The sequence below is a fragment of the Botryllus schlosseri genome, chromosome 6 (assembly GCF_051294905.1).
Source record: "Botryllus schlosseri isolate E-star chromosome 6, Bs_hap1, whole genome shotgun sequence".
NCBI lineage: Eukaryota > Metazoa > Chordata > Ascidiacea > Stolidobranchia > Styelidae > Botryllus > Botryllus schlosseri.
The window spans coordinates 3,396,042-3,414,240 of record NC_137241.1 but is presented as its reverse complement, the minus strand read 5'-3'; the positions used below and the strand labels follow the sequence as shown (position 1 = coordinate 3,414,240).

At 39.1% G+C, this 18,199-nt stretch overlaps 3 protein-coding genes across 4 annotated transcripts in view; all 3 read right to left on the bottom strand.

Moving 5' to 3' along the window:
• The window catches only part of LOC145440331 (uncharacterized), a 31,447-nt gene extending 30,285 nt beyond the window's left edge, over window positions 1–1,162 (bottom strand). The window contains exon 1 of one of the 2 annotated variants that reach the window (XM_080317897.1): window positions 67–1,162. In XM_080317897.1, the coding sequence (XP_080174023.1) occupies window positions 67–964 (898 nt within the window). In that variant the 5' untranslated portion in view covers window positions 965–1,162. The remainder of the gene's footprint in view (window positions 1–66) is intronic. The other variant, XM_080317898.1, reaches the window with a different exon arrangement.
• Window positions 1–18,199, bottom strand: part of LOC145440937 (lactadherin-like) — a 175,130-nt gene that overhangs the window by 112,111 nt on the left and 44,820 nt on the right. The gene's annotated exons all lie outside the window — the stretch shown is intronic.
• On the bottom strand, window positions 1,122–14,145 carry LOC145441570 (uncharacterized). The gene is made up of 5 exons (XM_080319465.1): window positions 12,287–14,145; window positions 12,091–12,195; window positions 11,906–12,022; window positions 11,703–11,844; window positions 1,122–1,219 (listed from the first exon to the last, which is right to left on the bottom strand). Exons 2-5 carry the CDS (start codon window positions 12,139–12,141, stop codon window positions 1,122–1,124), a joined length of 408 nt encoding a protein of 135 aa, XP_080175591.1. The 5' UTR covers window positions 12,142–12,195; window positions 12,287–14,145.

Here is an 18,199-nt window from a genome sequence, read left to right as displayed (position 1 = left end):
AAAAAGCAACTTTATTTTCGTTGGAAATATAGCGTATGATGAAGGAATATGTTATCTGGTATTTACCAAATTCACACTCATGTTCTTCTAATCTCCAACAGGGATGATCTTCAATCTGCCAGATAGTCGGGCGGTAGCGGCGTTCTTTGCTCATCATCAATTTTAATAAGTGTGAAAAGGTGTTAGGGTTCGGAACTAATAGGTTAGCAATACGTACATTCCCCTTAATTATATTGGAATCCCTCAAATCTGGCTCAGTTCCGAATGAGGATTTTCCATAGCTCATAATGTAGTGAAATAGAGCTCCCAAAGAGAAATTGTCTGATTTCAATGATATGTAAGAATTTCCAAAACTTTCAGGAGGGCGATATCCAACAGTACCAAACCTATATTCACAAAAAACCATTGAACGTTTCGACTTGATTACTTGGCTTATACCAAAATCGGCAATTTTTACACGTTGCAGGTCCAGTGTGAGCAAAATGTTTGAAGGTTTCAAGTCTTTGTGGATAATAGATTTATCGTGAATGTATTTCATGCCTTCAATAATTTGAATGCAGTATCTCAGACTCCGTTGCAAGTTGTAAGATGTGTTTGTTAAATATTGATTCAAATTATCTTTACAACATAACTCCAGCACTAGAAATCTCTCATTGAATATGCTGTCGACGACGCCAGATTGGATGAGTGATACCACATGCGTATGCGTTGCAAGTTTTTCGAGAATCTTTACTTCATTGTTACTCTGATCAGCTTCTTGCGGGAATTTAATTGCGCATTGGCGATTGCTCAGTACACGACTTATTATTTCTCCTTGGTACACATTTTTGCACTTGCTTAAGCATCTCTGTGGAAACATCACAATAGTATCGGAGAGGTGCTTCATTTCTGCAAAATTTAAATTTACACAATCGTAAATAATAATTTTAGCTATTTTGAAGAAACCAATAACTTTTATGTTCATTTAGGTAGGCCATTTACTTTCTTGACATATAAATACTTCGGAACCGTCTCACTGCAAGGTGTGACAAATGATGAAAAGCTATTTTTAAAAGTCTTCGTGATCACGATGAAACAATGAACGCAAGCTTATCAATACCGAAAATAAATTAGCAACCAAATCAAGATATTACATAATTCTGAAACATAGTTTTTAATTTCTTAGAAAATGTACCTGTTTCGTCGGTGCTAGAGGATTCGTCGGTCTCCCAGGATTGATCTGAAAGAGAATCTACTATGAACAATGAACGCAAGGTTATCAATAACAAAATAAATTAACAACCAAATCAAGATATTACACAATTCTGAACACATTTTGAAAACATATTTTTAATTTCTTAGAAAATGTAGCTGTTTCGTCGATCAGTGCTAGATGATTTGTCGGTCTCTGATGATTGATCTAAAAGAGAATCTACAACTGCGTTCATATGAGATATCACTATTAATTGCATATGTACAAAGTGTAAGTATTTACCAATGTTGCACTAGCATACCATTACTAATATTGCCATGGACTTTTTTTGGCTTGCGTATTAAACGGAACAGCTGGAATTTATAAGTAGTTAATCGGGTGTAGTTTTTAACAGAGGTGGTCAAAGTATTCAAGAAAGCTACTCAAGTAGAAGCAGAAGTGGCGACGAAAAAATCTACTCAAGTACGAGTAGAAGTACTTCTTCCATAAGCTACCTAAAACTATTTGAAGTAGAAGTAGAATTGACTGACTTTAAATCTACTCAAGTAAGTAAGTGGTTGTGAAAACGACCATAATTCGTTCGCATGGATTGTCAAAAGGTGTAAATTGAGCTATGCGAAAACTGAGCTTGATTCATATTGATGCATACCTGGAGGTATTCAATTTTCGACAGCATAAGCATTCGTCCGCATCATGGGATGAAAAAGATAGTATTGATATGGAAATGCGATACTAATCCTCTGTTCAATCAAACAGCACGTTTTAGAAAATATCATGGTGTGGCCATGGCGCACTCCCCCATATTAAAAGACCCAGTAGTTTAGTCGAAGAGCAATACGGATAACTTGTATAGGATATGGTGTAAACCAGGGCCGGCCAACCCGTGGCCCGCGGGCCACATGTGGCCCGCGAGAAGGTTTTGAGTGGCCCGCGAGGAAATTGGTAATGTTATAAAAATGAATTGCACAGATCGGGAACTTGCAAGGCCAACCAAAAATTTGATTAGTCTGGAAACAACACTTGAGATGTTATCACTAAAATATCAGTTACGACGCATTGGCATTTCCCTGAGCCAGTCACACTTTGGTAGATCTTCGTACACTACAATAAAGCAGAATAATTTGCGATAAATTTATCAAAAGTAAATATTTTCTACGCGCTTCGCGCAACATGTTGTCAGTCGATTTCTTGCTTTTAGTATTGTTACCCCTTTGTGAAAATGAAAGAACGCCTTATGTAACAGATTGAGTCTAACTATATTCTCGATTACGAGAGAAAATGTCGTTCAACATATGCGACCTTGCGTTTGCGCTCGCAGAAAGACCGTCGACTATGAAACCTAGGCACAAAACGATTGACGCATGTTAGTCGAAGCTTTCGAAATTGATATGTCCAGGTACTGAATAGTCCAGTACTGGCAAACTGAGCCCAACGATATACTGCAGGCCCGCAATATAGTCAAGTGACAATATTATTGAGCTATGAACTTCGAAAAATTTTCGCGCTTTGCGCGGCTAGTGGCCCGCGCAATATTTCGTCGATCGAATGTGGCCCTTTGGCTGAAAAGGTTGGCCAGCCCTGGTGTAAACACTTCGCGCGATTAGTAAACGTGAATAAAACATATGGTAGATCGTAAAAATGTCATATAGTGTAGCGTTATTTCTGGAAATTAATGGCAAGTATAGTAAGCTTTTATACTTCAACATGTCTGTTATCCAGACAAAAGAACTGATATTAATCAGAGCTCAAAAGTATATGATACTGGGAATTGAAAGTGAAATATAAATACTACTTCTAAAAGCGGAAAATGTATTTCATGTTTTTAGTCCAGAAAGTTTCCAAATTGATATGCTAAAACAGCTCTAAAACTGAAAAAAGTCGGAGTCCACTTTTCCAGATTAGGACACGCCATGGACTGCTAGAATACGATATGATGAGTAAACGCTAGATTGCGAAACATCAGTTACAAACGTTATGATGAGCCATATATACTGTGATGAAATATTTCATATGGGTTAAGGGCGACAATGCGGTGTTAACGGAACCAAGCCAACCAGCTACCTAAATTATATTTACCGATTCTTTCGTGAAATCATACTGGTTACGCCCCATTCACTTAGCACGCAGCGCGACAAAAATTCTGGGCATTACTCAATTTTTATGAAAATTGAATGCTGATACTCCTTGAAAACAGTCTCGAAATTCCTCGGGCTACCTTCCTGATTGGAGGATTAAACTACTTCTACTTGACAAACCGAAAATAGCGAAAAGTAAGTAAGTAGATCACAAAATATTGCGATGTTATACGTTATCTGACATCCGTCAACGGCAAGCAGAAGACCCGGAATTTAATGCGATCATAATGTGTAAAGAGAATCGTACGGACCGTCCCACATATGGTAAATTGTTATTTCAGCCGCATGTAGTGCGTCAGCTGTGTATGCAGCGGTCTGTGCTGTCACTGTGTAATGGAGTGCTGTATAGAAGGTATTCGAAGGCAAAGCCTGGATGTCTCATAACGTATCAACTGGTAGTGCCAAGATCATGGCGCAGGGAGCTCTTCAATCACCTCATAGTCTTCAGACTGCAGGTCACCTTGGACGGGACAAGACTTACTGGAAGGTGGAAGAACGTTACTACGGACCCGGTATGAAACGCATGGTAGAGCACTGGATGAAATTTTGCAAGACTTGTATGGCTACCAAGTCACCTCATGGTATTCACCAAGCTGCTTTGTGCAAGATGCTCTGTGCTAAACCTAGATATAGTGTCGCTTGATTTTGTGTCGCCATTGCCTGTCGCCATTGCCTGAAACTGACGAGGGGTATTTGCACATGTTGGTGCTTACTGATTACTTTTCAAGATTGGTTGAAGCGTATCCGATGCGTGTTAAATCTGCTCAAAGTACTGCGGAAATTCTGATTTCCCATTTTTCACCAAATATGGGTGCCCACGGATAATTCATACAGACCAAGGCATGCAATTCGAGGGGGAACTTTTTCAGCACAGGTGTCTGCTCTTTGATATTAGAAAGACACGTAGGCTTACCACCCCCCTGTCATCCCCGCTCGGACGGACTCTGTGAGCGTATGAAAAGAACGCTGCAGCAAATGCTTACTGGTTTTGTTGATGATACCCGGTCTGATTGGGCTGACCATTTGCCGTATAATTTGATGGCTTATCGCTCAACAGTTCATCATACGACTGGTTATACACCTCATCACCTGTTTATGGGTAGTGATACGTGAAATATCACTTCCTACTGATATCATGTATGGCGACCCCCCCCCCCCCGCAGTAATGACAGTGCGGAATGCTATGTGGATTGTGTCAATTGGTTTCGTGATGCTTGTTCAGATGCTTTACTTCTGCACGGGAATGTCTATCTAAGTCTGCAGTGAGGCAGAAACGTGATTTTGATAATGCGGTGAGACCGCTGGCAATTGTCGTTGGTGAATATTGTTGGTATTTCTATCCTCCTAGAAAGTGAAAATTGTCCTCTGGGTGGTCAAGACCCTATGTAATTGTTGAGCAAATTCCAGAGTGTGTTTACCGCATAAAAAACGTTGGAACTCAGGATTTTCGAAAGTCTCATGTTGATTACCTGATGATGACGATGGGAAAATACTGATGTTGGTGTTTTTGAACCAGTAACAGCAGATGTTTCTATCATGGTGATGAGATTTTTGATATTGTGAATGACCGGGACGTTCCTGAAACTGTCTACACTACAAGGTCAAAACGTTTTGTCTGGCGTCCTAGGTATTTGTTGGATTATGAGTTATGATTATTGTTTATTTTGATAATTGTTGTTAGTTTTTAGTTAGACGTGAGAGTGAATTTTTTATTCTGTAATTCCCTCTACTTCTGGGGAGAGCAGTGTGACGGTCCACCCATTAGGGATTATATATGTGATGATTGTTATTGTTACTATTGTGGTAGTACTGTTTTTTCTAGGCCGCCAAATATCGAGCACCGACTACGTGAAATGGACACTTGGTGGACCCACGACAATGCATGCTCCATCTGGTCTGAACTTGCTGCTGCTGCTGCTGCTGCTGTCTAAAAACGATTGTGAATTTCTTCATATCGACTATATTGGGAGGTTTTACCACATGGAGACCTGTAAGCAGGGATTGTCAGTAACAAGGTACTTCTCGTTTTTCGAAGTGCACATATGGTTATGACGATTATATACTACTTCTACCCGTATTTGACAGTTATCAGATTTTAGGCAAAACCAGGCCTGGGATACTTATATAAATACTTGCCTAACTAGACAATGTAGACATTTACAACAGTACGCTTACTTCTAACTTGAGTACCAATGGTATGCATTTTGGCCACCTCTACCTGTAAGCCATAAGAATCAGTGTTGGGATCAAGTCACTACCTTCGAGTCACGAGTCATTTCGAGTCATTGCACATTTTGACTCGAGTCAAGTCAAGTCCATCGATTTTCGAAGGTGACTCGAGTCAAGTCAAGTCACTCGAATTTTGGAGGTGACTCGAGTCAAGTCGAGTCAAGTCAAGTCACAATTCAAGTCAAGTTGCCTTTTCGAAGTATGAGGCATGCTTACGTCATTGCATTTTGCTAGCTGTTTGAAATACAGATTGAGTGGTTATTGATTCTGGACCTATGAACGAATATAGAGTTAAATATAAACGCAAGAAGGCGCTTTATTGCTCACATATACGCAGAAATGCTTAACTACGTAAGTAATTGCATAGCCTCGGATTATAGTTACCAGCCAAAATAGAGAATACAGAAACGTATTGATAAGATGCAATACATTACCCATTTACAAATTGATATGATACAATTTCAACCTGCGCACTATATTGGAATTCAATTTCAATAAAGCAAAAGGTTTGGTTAAGTTAAGAACAGAGAACAGAAATAGATATTTTGCTATTAACCCTTTGCGACCGGCTGTCCAGTATACTGGACCGCGATTGTTTAGCACGGAGGAGTCGTTATTTATTCTAAGATAGCTCGACCTGCATTAGTTTCTAAACTGTAACCATCGATTTATATGGATAGGTTTTATGGATACGCATACATAAGATCATGTACAACCTATTATATCAATGTATATCTTGCTTGAAATATTGGGCGTCGACTTAAGCCATATGGATGACATTTTATCGTCTTTTTTGTGGATGCAGTAAAATTTTGGTCAGTAGGCCGGCCGATTACAAAAATTACTTTACTATAGGCCTACTAGTTTACGACAACGTAAGCTGTAAGCTTCAATCACTTCGTTTGTGATCAATTTATTTGTGAGAGAACGAACGATCGTTGAATGATTATGGTCGCTCTCATAGGTTACACCAGCGTTTCGCGTACAATCCGAACATATGCAAGATACAATGATTTTGATCGACATCGATTGCTTGATGACTCGAAATTAACTCGTGAATTTTGTTCCGAGTCACGAGTCAAGCCGCATTTTTGATACGCCGAGTCAAGTCAAGTCATTTTAGCAAAGTGACTCGAGTCTGACTCGAGTCAAGTCATGACTCGAGTCATCCCAACACTGATAAGAATTAGAACAATATTACCAATGCAACAGTCGCATATTGTACAACTCCCTATACTACGATGCAGTGACGTCACAGAAATTGCCAATATTTTCACGTGTTTAATGACCGATACCGATAAATATGTTAAAGTGTGATATCGACTCGTATTTTCAGCGCACCCAATCAATAAATTACCCACGCTGGTGGATAAATTCTCAATGGTCTCATTAAGAAGTTTTTATCGGAACAAAACCAATGACTTGGTCTGAAACACATTGAATAACAATCATATGAACTGAAACGCGAGAAAAATACTTGTGCTAGTATCTCATCTAACCAATTTCAAAGACCAAGATCTCAATTTCTTCATCAAATTCATATACAATGGTTCTCAAACTGAGACGTCTTCAAGTAGTTGTTTTCAAGTAGTTGTATTTAGTATATAATCTTTCCTATTTTTTGTAGTAGCTAAAGCCCGAATCACTACACGAAGCAACAGTTACGGCAGTTGAGCAACAACTATACACGTCGGTATTACTTCGGCACACCAGATTCAATTCAGCGAAAGCCAAGCAATATCTGGGATTGGCTTGCTAGGCTGCTGGGGTAAACAGACTAATCCATCGGTATAGAAGGGAGAATTAACTTCAACCATGTCGAAACAAAAGAATGATCCAGAATATGTAGGGTATGGATTCATCGCAGTGGAACACAGAGGAAAAGATTTGCTAAAGTATGTGGTTTCTATGAAAACCTTTTCTTAACGCGACCATGAAGTCCATCCTGTTTAATAGGCGCCTTGACCAAAAACACGCAGAAAAGAAGAATTAAGATCCCTTGCAGAGATTCCCTGCCTCGACATCGGAGTGCGAGCAAGTGTACTCGGCCATTCCATTCAATAGCTGGAATCATTTGTAATAAGACACATTATCCGATGTGCCGTGAGCACTAAAATGTAATATCCTGTTAAAGTTAGGCAGGCTTGTAAAAAGGAAAGAGTTGCATTTACCGAACTAAATTGTGTTTTCATAATATACTTTAATGTCAAGGTAAATAAATACCGCAAATATTAACTAATCAATGAAGGTAAATTTGGGTAAAATAAGTCATACGTGGTCAAGGTGGTACGCAGTGCTAGTAAAGGACAAATTGGTGGTACGCGATTGGAAAAACTTTGAGAAATACTGTTCGAGATGGACTCGGTTTCGGTGCTTTGCTACACCTTTTCCATGATATTTAAAATTACGTCATCGATTTATGCAAGTTATTATAGATCACGAGGAAAAAAATTCAATTCCATATCAGTGTACTTCTTTTATATGGAAACTATAGTGACTGGCTCAATATCCCCAGTCCTATATCATTGATCCGATTTTAATTGCCTATCGCATACGCCCTATCATTTATTTTTAGTGATGTTGAATAAGAGCTGAAACGAAACGTAATCCAATTATAGTGAGGATATTAAAAATGGATATTAAAATGTTGTGATTGCTTCGAACACTTATTGATAAAACACGGGTCTCTATTCCAGTGGTCCCAAACCTTTTTGTCTTCGTGGACCCTTTTTTGTCGTCTGGGATCCCCGCGGACCCCCTCAAGTTTTCGTTGAAATTTAGCTCAATTATCGTGCATTCGTGATATGACTTGTGTAAAATTTGACTGTAGGATAGTGATAAACATCAACAAAATGACTTATCTTATAAATAGTATTATATATTATGTAGAAATTGCATCGATTTTTATTATTCCAAAGCAAATTTTGCAGGTGCATGAATTGAAGTAAGTGTTCGTGTCTTGAAAACCACGCTTTTGATTTAATACGAACGAGTGCTGAAACACCTAATCTGCATACATTAAGTCAAATTTGGTCCAAATTGAGATTTTTAAGGTAAAAAATGTCAAAATTTTGATTTTTGTGAGTTTAAATCTTCCGTTTTTAGGTAATAAAAATCCCCCAGTCATCAACACATCTAACATACAGATGCGGTTTGCTTACATTTCAAAACAATTTGCTTTCTTGGAAACCAGCGAATATATTTGCCGAACTAGGCCCAAGAGGTGACCCCATAGCAATATCATCGATTTGGCAATACATGTTTTTGTTAAAGATAGCGCACATCAGATGTCAATGACCCATTTCGAATACAAATACCACTGGTAAACATTATTTTTGTTGACTTTGATCAGAAATTGATTTCGACTTGCTAGGCATGATATGACTATGAAGGCCGATATCGCGGTAGATATTTTATCTAAATAAAAAAAAGTCAAAAATATTGAAAATTCAATGCTCCGTGTTCTCAATCTCACGAAATCCACAACGCTAAGGGCGATATGTGACAGATTTACCAATGCAGGACGAATTTAACTGGGTGAGCATGCATAGAAACTGTGGTTCATGCATTACTATCTACCTCTACGGCAGGGCTGTCAAACATACGGCTCGCCAGACGATTTGATTCGACCCGCGAAGCCATTCTGAGTAGATTGGAAAATGCTTGTATTATCCAGCACATTTCTAACAAAATGCAGGTTGAATGATGAATATTATAGTAATATAGTGCAGAATCATTTCTGACTGAAAATTTTGCGGCCTCCACAGAAACCCGTATCCCGATTCCGTTATAGCCTGTTGAATCAAATTTCAAAGTCCACGTTTACGGTTAATATATCTTGTATTCTTCACAATGCATACGCAAGGTTAACGGAAGATTACGACTTAAATAAAGAAAGCATTGACATATGCAAACCTATATCGCACTTAGAGCCTCTGTTTTAACGGTTTGTAACTATATTCAACCAACCAATCATCGTATTTTGCCCATTCCATTATTTGCGAACAACGGCGTTGCTATAGAACGCCTATGGTTAATATACTCAAATGTTTGATAATAAAGTATTCAAGTGAAGAACAAGCCCATGGGTTTCAAGGTAGCATTATGAAATCATTTGACTGGTGCGGCCCACAATTTATCTGAAGGTTTGAATTCGGCCCGCGACGCTACTTGAGTCTGACACCTCTGCTACGGGATTGATCTGCAATTCTGTATCTCGTTTTGCTTTTTGGGTTATCCCAAATTACAATGAATGTGCACAAATAAGCAATATTTCTTTTACATTCCAGTTTCCTCGTTTGTTGTCAAACTTTCTGTGGCATGTACCATTGTCATCTTGCCTAATATATGTTTTTGGCAAAATAGTTCACTGCTCCTACCATGTTATTATTGGCCTATGATATCGGTTATCGGCCTCGTGAGTGAGTCGATAACACTGGTGAACACAATTTTTGTTGACTTTGACAATTGATCTCGACTAACTTTTGGGCGCTGAATTAAAAAATGACTTCCGTTTTTCTCTATCACGTCAAGTTTCTGGGGTAGGCACCTAGCCCATTGTCTCATAACCCACATAAAAGTGCTACTTTTAATATTTTGTGTTTATTGTATAAAACGATTTTCTGATGACTGGACTTGACTCATGTCATTTTCTCAAAATAACGAAATGACTCGACTCTAGTCATTTGTCTATAGACCTGACTCGGACTCGAGTCATTGCGCATGACTCGAACCAAGCCATTTAACTCGAGACTCAGACCGCCAAGACCAACATTTCATTGTAATTTCGAAGAATATTAAAGTATTGGGATTATTGGGACTAAGGGGATTTCGTCTATTGGTACTGGTACTGGAAAATGCAACCAAAAACTGCTAAAACAGAAGGAAATTAGTATATTATAAATGCGAACCATTCGATATCACCAAATAGAGTTATAAAAAGTGGATTTAACAAGACTTTAACTGGAAACCGAGTAGTCAACACAATGACTTGAACTCGACGCGAAGTTTCTGCTATTAATAACCTGCGTTTCTGCTATTAATAACCTGATATAATAGCGCATTATTACTTGTTCAGGATGTTCAGTCGGTGCCATAGTGAGTGTAGATGTAAAAAGTAATCGTTATTTTACAAAGAAATCGAAATAATTGAAGACGATTACTTCGGATTTTTAAAAAATGTAATCGATTGTGATTACTTAAAAATGCCTTATAATCGTCATAATCGATTACGATTACTAATCACTATAGGGCAAGTTTTTGCAACTTTTGCAACTTTTTTTTACAGCTTCCAGCAGCTTCCTAAATACTTGGAAGTTATGTAAAATGCTGTTTCAAGCTGTTTGAAGGAATCTTACATGCAACGTTTTGCAACTTTTCATCGATTTTTCATGCAATCAACTTTTTACTGGAAATATTTGGCAGTATATGTAAATAGTTCGCTTGATTATTCGACTGAAATATCGTAATGTAGCACTGAAGTAACCGTCTGACGGGTGTTTCGGGAGCTGAGCCGGAAAGTAGACCTTTTTTCAGTCAACCAACGCAGAATGTGGATGGATACCTGTTTTTCTCGAGTGAAACTGAACATTTGACCCTTTTTTCAGTTAACCTACCAAAACGTGGTCTTCTAGTGCAACTTTTGTGAAAAATAAATGCAAAAATGCAACTTTTTATGCAACTTCTGTGAAAAATAAATGCAACTTTCCACGGATTTGTCTGCAACAAAAACTTGCTCTACTAATCACGATTACCCCATGTTTGCATTCAAAATACATTCATAAACTAAAATGGCTTCAAAGAATGCAAATGTGAGAAAAACATGTCGAGTTTTTAGAGAAGGGCGGTTCTGTGATTGACTGCTTCGGTACTGATCATTTTTGACAGATAGCGGTGTCGTGCATGATACTCAATGAAGAACAATTTGCCAACTGCACAATGGTATCCTACCTCACGCTACGAGGTCGGTTAAAGCGATGGCTAAACATATTTTAACTACGATAAAAAGGCGTCCCTGCAACATTAGGATTAGCTAATCGCGACATCATTTAATTAACAATTCAGGATATAACGTGAACACTTCATCGATGCTTTCCATTCTGAACATAATCCATTCAAGTATATGCGAAAACGAAATTCGAGCAAACCTGATGTCGACGGGCCGCCAGTCGTGCCTCTTGGCACTCCGTCCGGGGACAAGTCATCCCCCGATGTGAGCTGCGAATGTGCGGAAACGACACCGAAATTGCGTATTGCGGAAAGCACAACATTTTTGTCGCTATTTGTGAACTGAAAAGGTTTTTGGTTTTTGCGGCGCCACCGAATTTTTTTCACAGATTAACTCACTTACTTTTATAGTTGACCGAACTTTGTCTTTGCTGTTGCTTTCCTTGGCCACTGACACGTCTACTTCCTCGAACAGACAGTTCTTTCGCGACTGCAGTTCCAAGATGAAACTTTCTATCGACTGCATAATATTTATCAATGAAATTGGAAAACAGGAAGATATATTCGTGAAATAACGGGCAGTTGGACCTTTGATATTTCGTCTTTCACTTTCCTGCCATTTTCTTCCAACTTATCCATTCTCTCTCGTAAATCGGAATCCGATTCTGCCAGTTTGGAAAGGAGTCACGTGAACTAAAATTTGCGCAGACAAAGGCAGGGTCAGAAGGGGTACAAACTTGAGGGTCCCACCAGAATGAGAATGATTCCAAATGGATTACCTTACCTATCCCAGCAATAAACCCGTCATGAACGTGTTCTTCTATATATATTTGCGCTCACGAGTTTGCTGAGGTGTATCTTTCTGTTTCGCTGTCGAGCTGCTGAAGTATCAAAATTTGCCAATATGAATACTATATATTCAAAAATGGCCGAAATTTCAATTCCAGATTGCACGGCCTTTACTGGTCGGAATTGACTGGAACTTGGTGTGTAGTGTTTTTTTGGCAACCTGACAATTTTATCACTAAGCGAGTGAAATTCGAAAAAAAAATACTACCCAGCTTACTCCAAATTAGAAGTAAAGCTACAGATTCTCAATTAGATTAGAATTACTGAATTTGCAAAAACCTGGAAATTGAATGAAATTGTGGTAGAGAAATAAATTCAACAAAATCGGTTCATATCAAATCACAGTGCATTCCCATAACTACGAGAATGTTGAATGTCTGTACACCAAACATGGCTCATTTTGCACGATACCAGGGCTCACCAATCACGGCCGGCTATCTGATTTGCGATTTTGGAAGAACTCGAAATGAAACATTTTCAAATGATGAAATTGATTTCAGTTTCGAATTATTGTTGCTGTTTCAAAATGAACAGTTCGTCTGTGCCCAACAACACTATTCCCTACTAGCTGAAACTGCTGGAGATTCTGCTGATATGAATAATTGCCACGATGCGCAATGACCCTCGGACACTACCAAGACCGACACACTTCCCCACAAGATCAATCTTTGGGATGCGATAGTCTTTCAGCTAGTATCATGTCTGGATAGTTCCAATATCGATTCATAGTTCAAAATAAAATGAAGTTCAAGATCATGATATTTCTTGTATTTGTACTACTGTAATAAAATATCATTTTGTGGAAACCATGACCCTCGACCATGTCAATGAGCACGGCGTTAAACTGACCAGGGATGTGGATCGAGTAAATTTTACCAGACATCCAGACATTTTCAATATACCGACTCCAACTCCGACGTCTTTAAACGCACCGACTCCACTTCGGACTATTTTCATCGAAGAACTACGACTCCGACTCCAACAGTTTTACAGATTTACTTCTAAAATTCAATGCCACGGTGATGGTTTAATGACTTTCATATAACTATTGAACATATTATTCGCGATGGCATGCTAAATTATTTCATTGTGGCACATCTCGAAATACTCGCTGCACCATTAAAATGGAAGTATTTATTTAGAAATATAGTTCCTTTTTTCATATCTTATAAGTTTATATATCGTAGACTCTAATATAGTCGAATATGTATGACTCATTCAAACATGATATATATATCGCATCCTGTATAATCAAAATGGGGATAAAAATAGTAAAAGTGTAGCTCTTGCGCATGAGTCAGGCAGTATTACAGAGATGTACAAATTTTCTCACTACACACTATACTGATGACAAGCACACACTCCTTCACTACTTAAGTCGCGATTTCAGACTTCAAGAGCCATAAATGTTACAGATCAATAAACCTTGTATGACCTTTGTGACGTAACTGTTATATAGTTCATTGCCGTTCAGTTTCGCCCTCGTTGCCTGCTTTGTATCAGTTGCTAATATTTGGACAATCAATCTTATTCAATTGTATTTACATCGCAATTTTTATAGATCCTAAAATAATTATTATGAATGGTCTGATTTGAAATTTGTAACTGTCCTGTCCTCAAGGAAACACCGTCAAGTAAGTATATATTGATTTATCCGGTACTAAATAATTTGTGTTAATTCGCTGTGTATTAATGCTTTCAGAAAACCGTTTTTCGTCTGTGTAAAATAAAATCCAACGAAGCAGGCAGAAACGCGTCATCTTGGGGTGTTGGATAAGACAGTTATATCTCTATTGTGTATACGGGGAAGATTCCACCCCTCTTTCGAGGCTACATAAAGTTTTTTGACGTATCCACTCCACAAGTGCACCAATCAACAAAGAAAACTCAACTGTCATTGTCATGGATTTCAACAACCAAACCAAAGATCCTGATCTGGATGTTACACCGAGATGCGAGGAAGACAACAAAGTCACCAAAACAAAAGACAAACCAAAGTCTTCAAGGTCTCATGATGCCAGATCAAAATCATCAGTTCAAACGAGATCCATGTCAAAGGCTTTAGAGAACAAATACTTGAAACCAAAAAGTTCAAGTAAATCAAGTTCAAGTCATCGGTCATCAACAGGTACCGGTACTTCTACATCAAGTCATTCAACTAAATCTCGCTATAGTGAAATGAATGTCGAAAATGTCGTAAATTATCATCGAAAACTTCAAGAAATGAGCTCTGCACGAGCAAAACAGGATATTGAAGATATCCAGGCTTCAATGAACACTGAAATACAATCAATTCAAAATCAAACTGCTTTGGCCCGAGCCAATCTACAAAAACAAAAAAAAGAAGTTCGCATAAGAGTTGGAGGAAGAACAGAGGAAGTTGGAGGAAGAAGAACAAGAACTACAAAGACGACAAAATCAACAATGTGAAATGATTAAACAAAGGATGCAGCAAAATGCTGACGAAACAGCTCGCCGTGTAAGACGAGAACAATTGCAAAATACATGTGAACTAGAACTCACCAGACGAGGCGTATCAACGCAAAGTTCATCTCAACTGACAGCGACAGAACTGCAGCCATCTGAGAACAGGAGCCTGCAACTACTGGAACAGCAACTACAACAAACAAGTGCAACTATTCAACCTACGAACAATGTAATAACTTCAATTGCTGAAGCGTCTACAAATGCTGCTCCAAATGTAACTCCACCGATATCTTCAAATGCTTCATACGGAGGTGTGGCTATTCCTTTTAATAGCATGTCTTACAGTTCTCGCCAAATGTCTAATGTTGTAGGCCTAAGTGTGAATGTACGTGTGCGTGAAAAATCCAACAGTAATTGTGTGACTGCTCGTTTGAACGCATGCATTGCACCCAAAAATCAATCGCCTGTAAGTGATGCCGAAAATAGTCGCCTTATTCTAGCACCTCCCATGATTGATACACAAATAACTAGTAATTTGCCTAGTTCCTTTGTATCTTGTAACGTACAACCCTTTGTGCCAGCTAATTCAAATCAAGAAGCTACAGCAGGCTGCACAGTTCAAACAATCGCAAACTCTGATCTCAATGTAAAGCCTAAACAACCGACAAACTTGATTCAATGTGAGAATCCGTATGTCATTCAACAGATTCAATGTGAGAATCCGTATGTCATTCAACAGGTTAAACCCAGTGATCTAATTGTTCCATTAAAGTTGGAACTAAAATGTTTTAGTGGCGACCCGATTGAATTTGATACATTCAAGGAAATGATAAATGCTACTTTGAATCGTCAACCATGGACGCAAAAACAGAAGTTGATGCATCTTTTGCAATACACCCGAGGTATCGCCAATACTTTTGTTAAGCTTGTGAAGATATGGAAAACTGCTTTGATGAAGCTCTTGCGGTTTTGAGAGGCAATTTTGGCCAACCGTTCCAAATAAGTGACCGCTACATAAACACTGTTATAAATTGCTCGAAACTTGTAGGAAGTGACAACGATTCTCTCCTTTTATTTCATGCATCGTTAACCGCTTGCACCAATAAGTTAACCAAATTTGGAAGAATTCGTGATGTTTCACGCTCTATGGTCGAACAAATTGCCGAGAGACTTTCCCCTTCTTGGCAGTCAGGTTGAAGAACCTTAGTGGCGGAGGTCACTTTTGATCTGAAAACCGAACTGACTGTTGAACATGTGAATGACTATGTTCGTCAGAAAATTAGGGAATCACCAGTAAATATACAAAACCCAATCATGAAATATCCAAGAAGCAAGTTACGGGTATATTCAAAGCTGGCAAGCCAAAGGCATCATTCAGTACACAAGTTGTGACTCCAACATTGGAGCTTTGCTTCATGTGCAATGAAAAGCATTTCTTGAATCAATGTACACAATTCCGCAAAATGCAGTATCCTGATCGCGTTGAATTCGTCAAATCCAATGCGCTCTGCTTCAAGTGTCTAAAGCAGTGGTTCCCAAACTTTTTCGGAGTGAGGGCCAAATTTAGAATTTCAGAGTACGGTCGGGGCCGCACGAATACTACGGCTAGGAAACGGACCCAAACAGTCATCATGGCTATCTCGGAGTAGTTTTATTGCCCTGGCGAGATTTCAAAACTGTACACTGTTTACCGCTACTTATCTGCTGCATTGGGTGTCCGCTGCATTGGGTGTCCGTTGAGTGAATCAGCTTTTCTCGCCTAAACGCGCGAAGCGCGAGAAATTCCTTTACTTTCATCACTGAATCGGTCAATATGATCGGAAATTGCATGTAGGCTATTGCTATTAATTTTCATCCTGTCTCTGTTCACGTAATCTGATTTACCGGTAGAGCTGAGTGAGGGGTGTCTGAAAAGGTACAGGCCCCCTCAATGGTAGCCTAATTAAACATCTCCGGGGGTATATGTTGGCAGGGGGTACCCGTTGTCAGGAATGTAACAGCACTTCGTCAGGACCCCGGGCTCCAATAGGGTGATAAACTGACCCCGCGTCACGTTGTTCGCTTTTTCCACGAAATTAAAGTTGTAGTGTTTAGTGAGATAGCGCGACGCGCAAATATATCGATACTTCATGATAAAATCGGTGAATAAGATCGGGAATTGCATGGTTGTCCTATTTGCCCACGTAATCAGATTTACCGGTAGAGCTGAGTGGGAGGTGTCTACGAGACTGCAGACCCCGTAAAATTAAACATCTTCGGGCGGGCGGACCCCTAGGTATGACTTCATTACATGATGTTATTTCGTGACCTCCTGTCTGCTATATCAAAAAATGTACAATTGCCCAATGCTATATCAAAAAATGTAGAATTGTCCAAACCTACTAAACTGAAAAATCACACGATTTCAGATTGGTATTTCTTCACTGGCATAGCCTACTCTTCTTTCCTGCATGATGGTATTTGTCTTGTGAGGTTCAGATTGCCAAGACAAGAACATTCGGCACCAGTCATTTAGGCGCCTATATGGACAATTAAACCTATATGTATTTTGTATATATAACGAAGTTTTTTTTAGGTCAGCATAGAAGCAGTCCTTTACGACCAATGGCTTTCTCGCTGCCGATCGTTCTGACACACTTCGTGGCGTCACATGTTACATGGCCTAAAACTTTATATGTCTTGGTGCGTTGTGGTGCGGTCATGGCCAACGCTGATATGCCCATTTCTATAAATCTTGCGTATCTTTTCTTGGAGAACAGTACCCAATAATGAAGAGATGTGGCGAATTGAAATCGTGCCTTGCGCGAAAATTTTTTGAAAAAGTTGCCTAAATTTAAAAAAAATACTCTATAATCTATGCCAATTCACGAAATAATTTTGGGTCCCCTTCGAGCTCGGCCCCCCTCAATTGAGGGGTTTGGGGTGCGGCCGTTACGGCCCTGGCTATAGGACTACCAATTATGCTGATTTTAGCCGGCTAAGCAGTATGCATCTCGGCTTATTCATCCGTAAGTCACGTGTTTCAAATCTAGTTATCATAGGGTTACCATACGTCCTCTTTTTTGATTTTTTTAAAAGTGTCCTCGGAGGACGCCCAAATCTCTTCTTTTTTGGGGATTTTGGTTACATGTAGGGCCAAATTCGACTGATATACATTAAGTCAGCACTGTAGGAACGCTACGGCGGCTATTTCGGGAACTGAACCGGAAAGTTGACCTTTTTTTAGTCAACCACCTGTTAATGTGAAAGAAAAACTGTATTTTCCGGGAGTTGAGCCTCTTTTTCTTTTTTAGTCAAGCGACCACGAAGTGGGAAAAATTTACCATTTTTTCAGGATTTTCCTCCGGTTTTGAAAGTTGTCAATGCCTATTTATATCTATAGCTACTGCCCGTTCAACTGGAAAGTTAGGGCACATTGCAT

Bases quoted from the DNA above. Each gene is read 5' to 3' on its own strand.
- LOC145441570 (XM_080319465.1), bottom strand. From the start codon at position 12,141: ATGGATAAGTTGGAAGAAAATGGCAGGAAAGTGAAAGACGAAATATCA. The intron at 11,845-11,905 runs GTAAGTGAGTTA...AAACCTTTTCAG, and splicing joins AAGTTCGGTCAACTATAAAA to TTCACAAATAGCGACAAAAA. The intron at 1,220-11,702 runs GTTTGCTCGAAT...ATTCTCTTTCAG, and splicing joins TGGCGGCCCGTCGACATCAG to ATCAATCCTGGGAGACCGAC.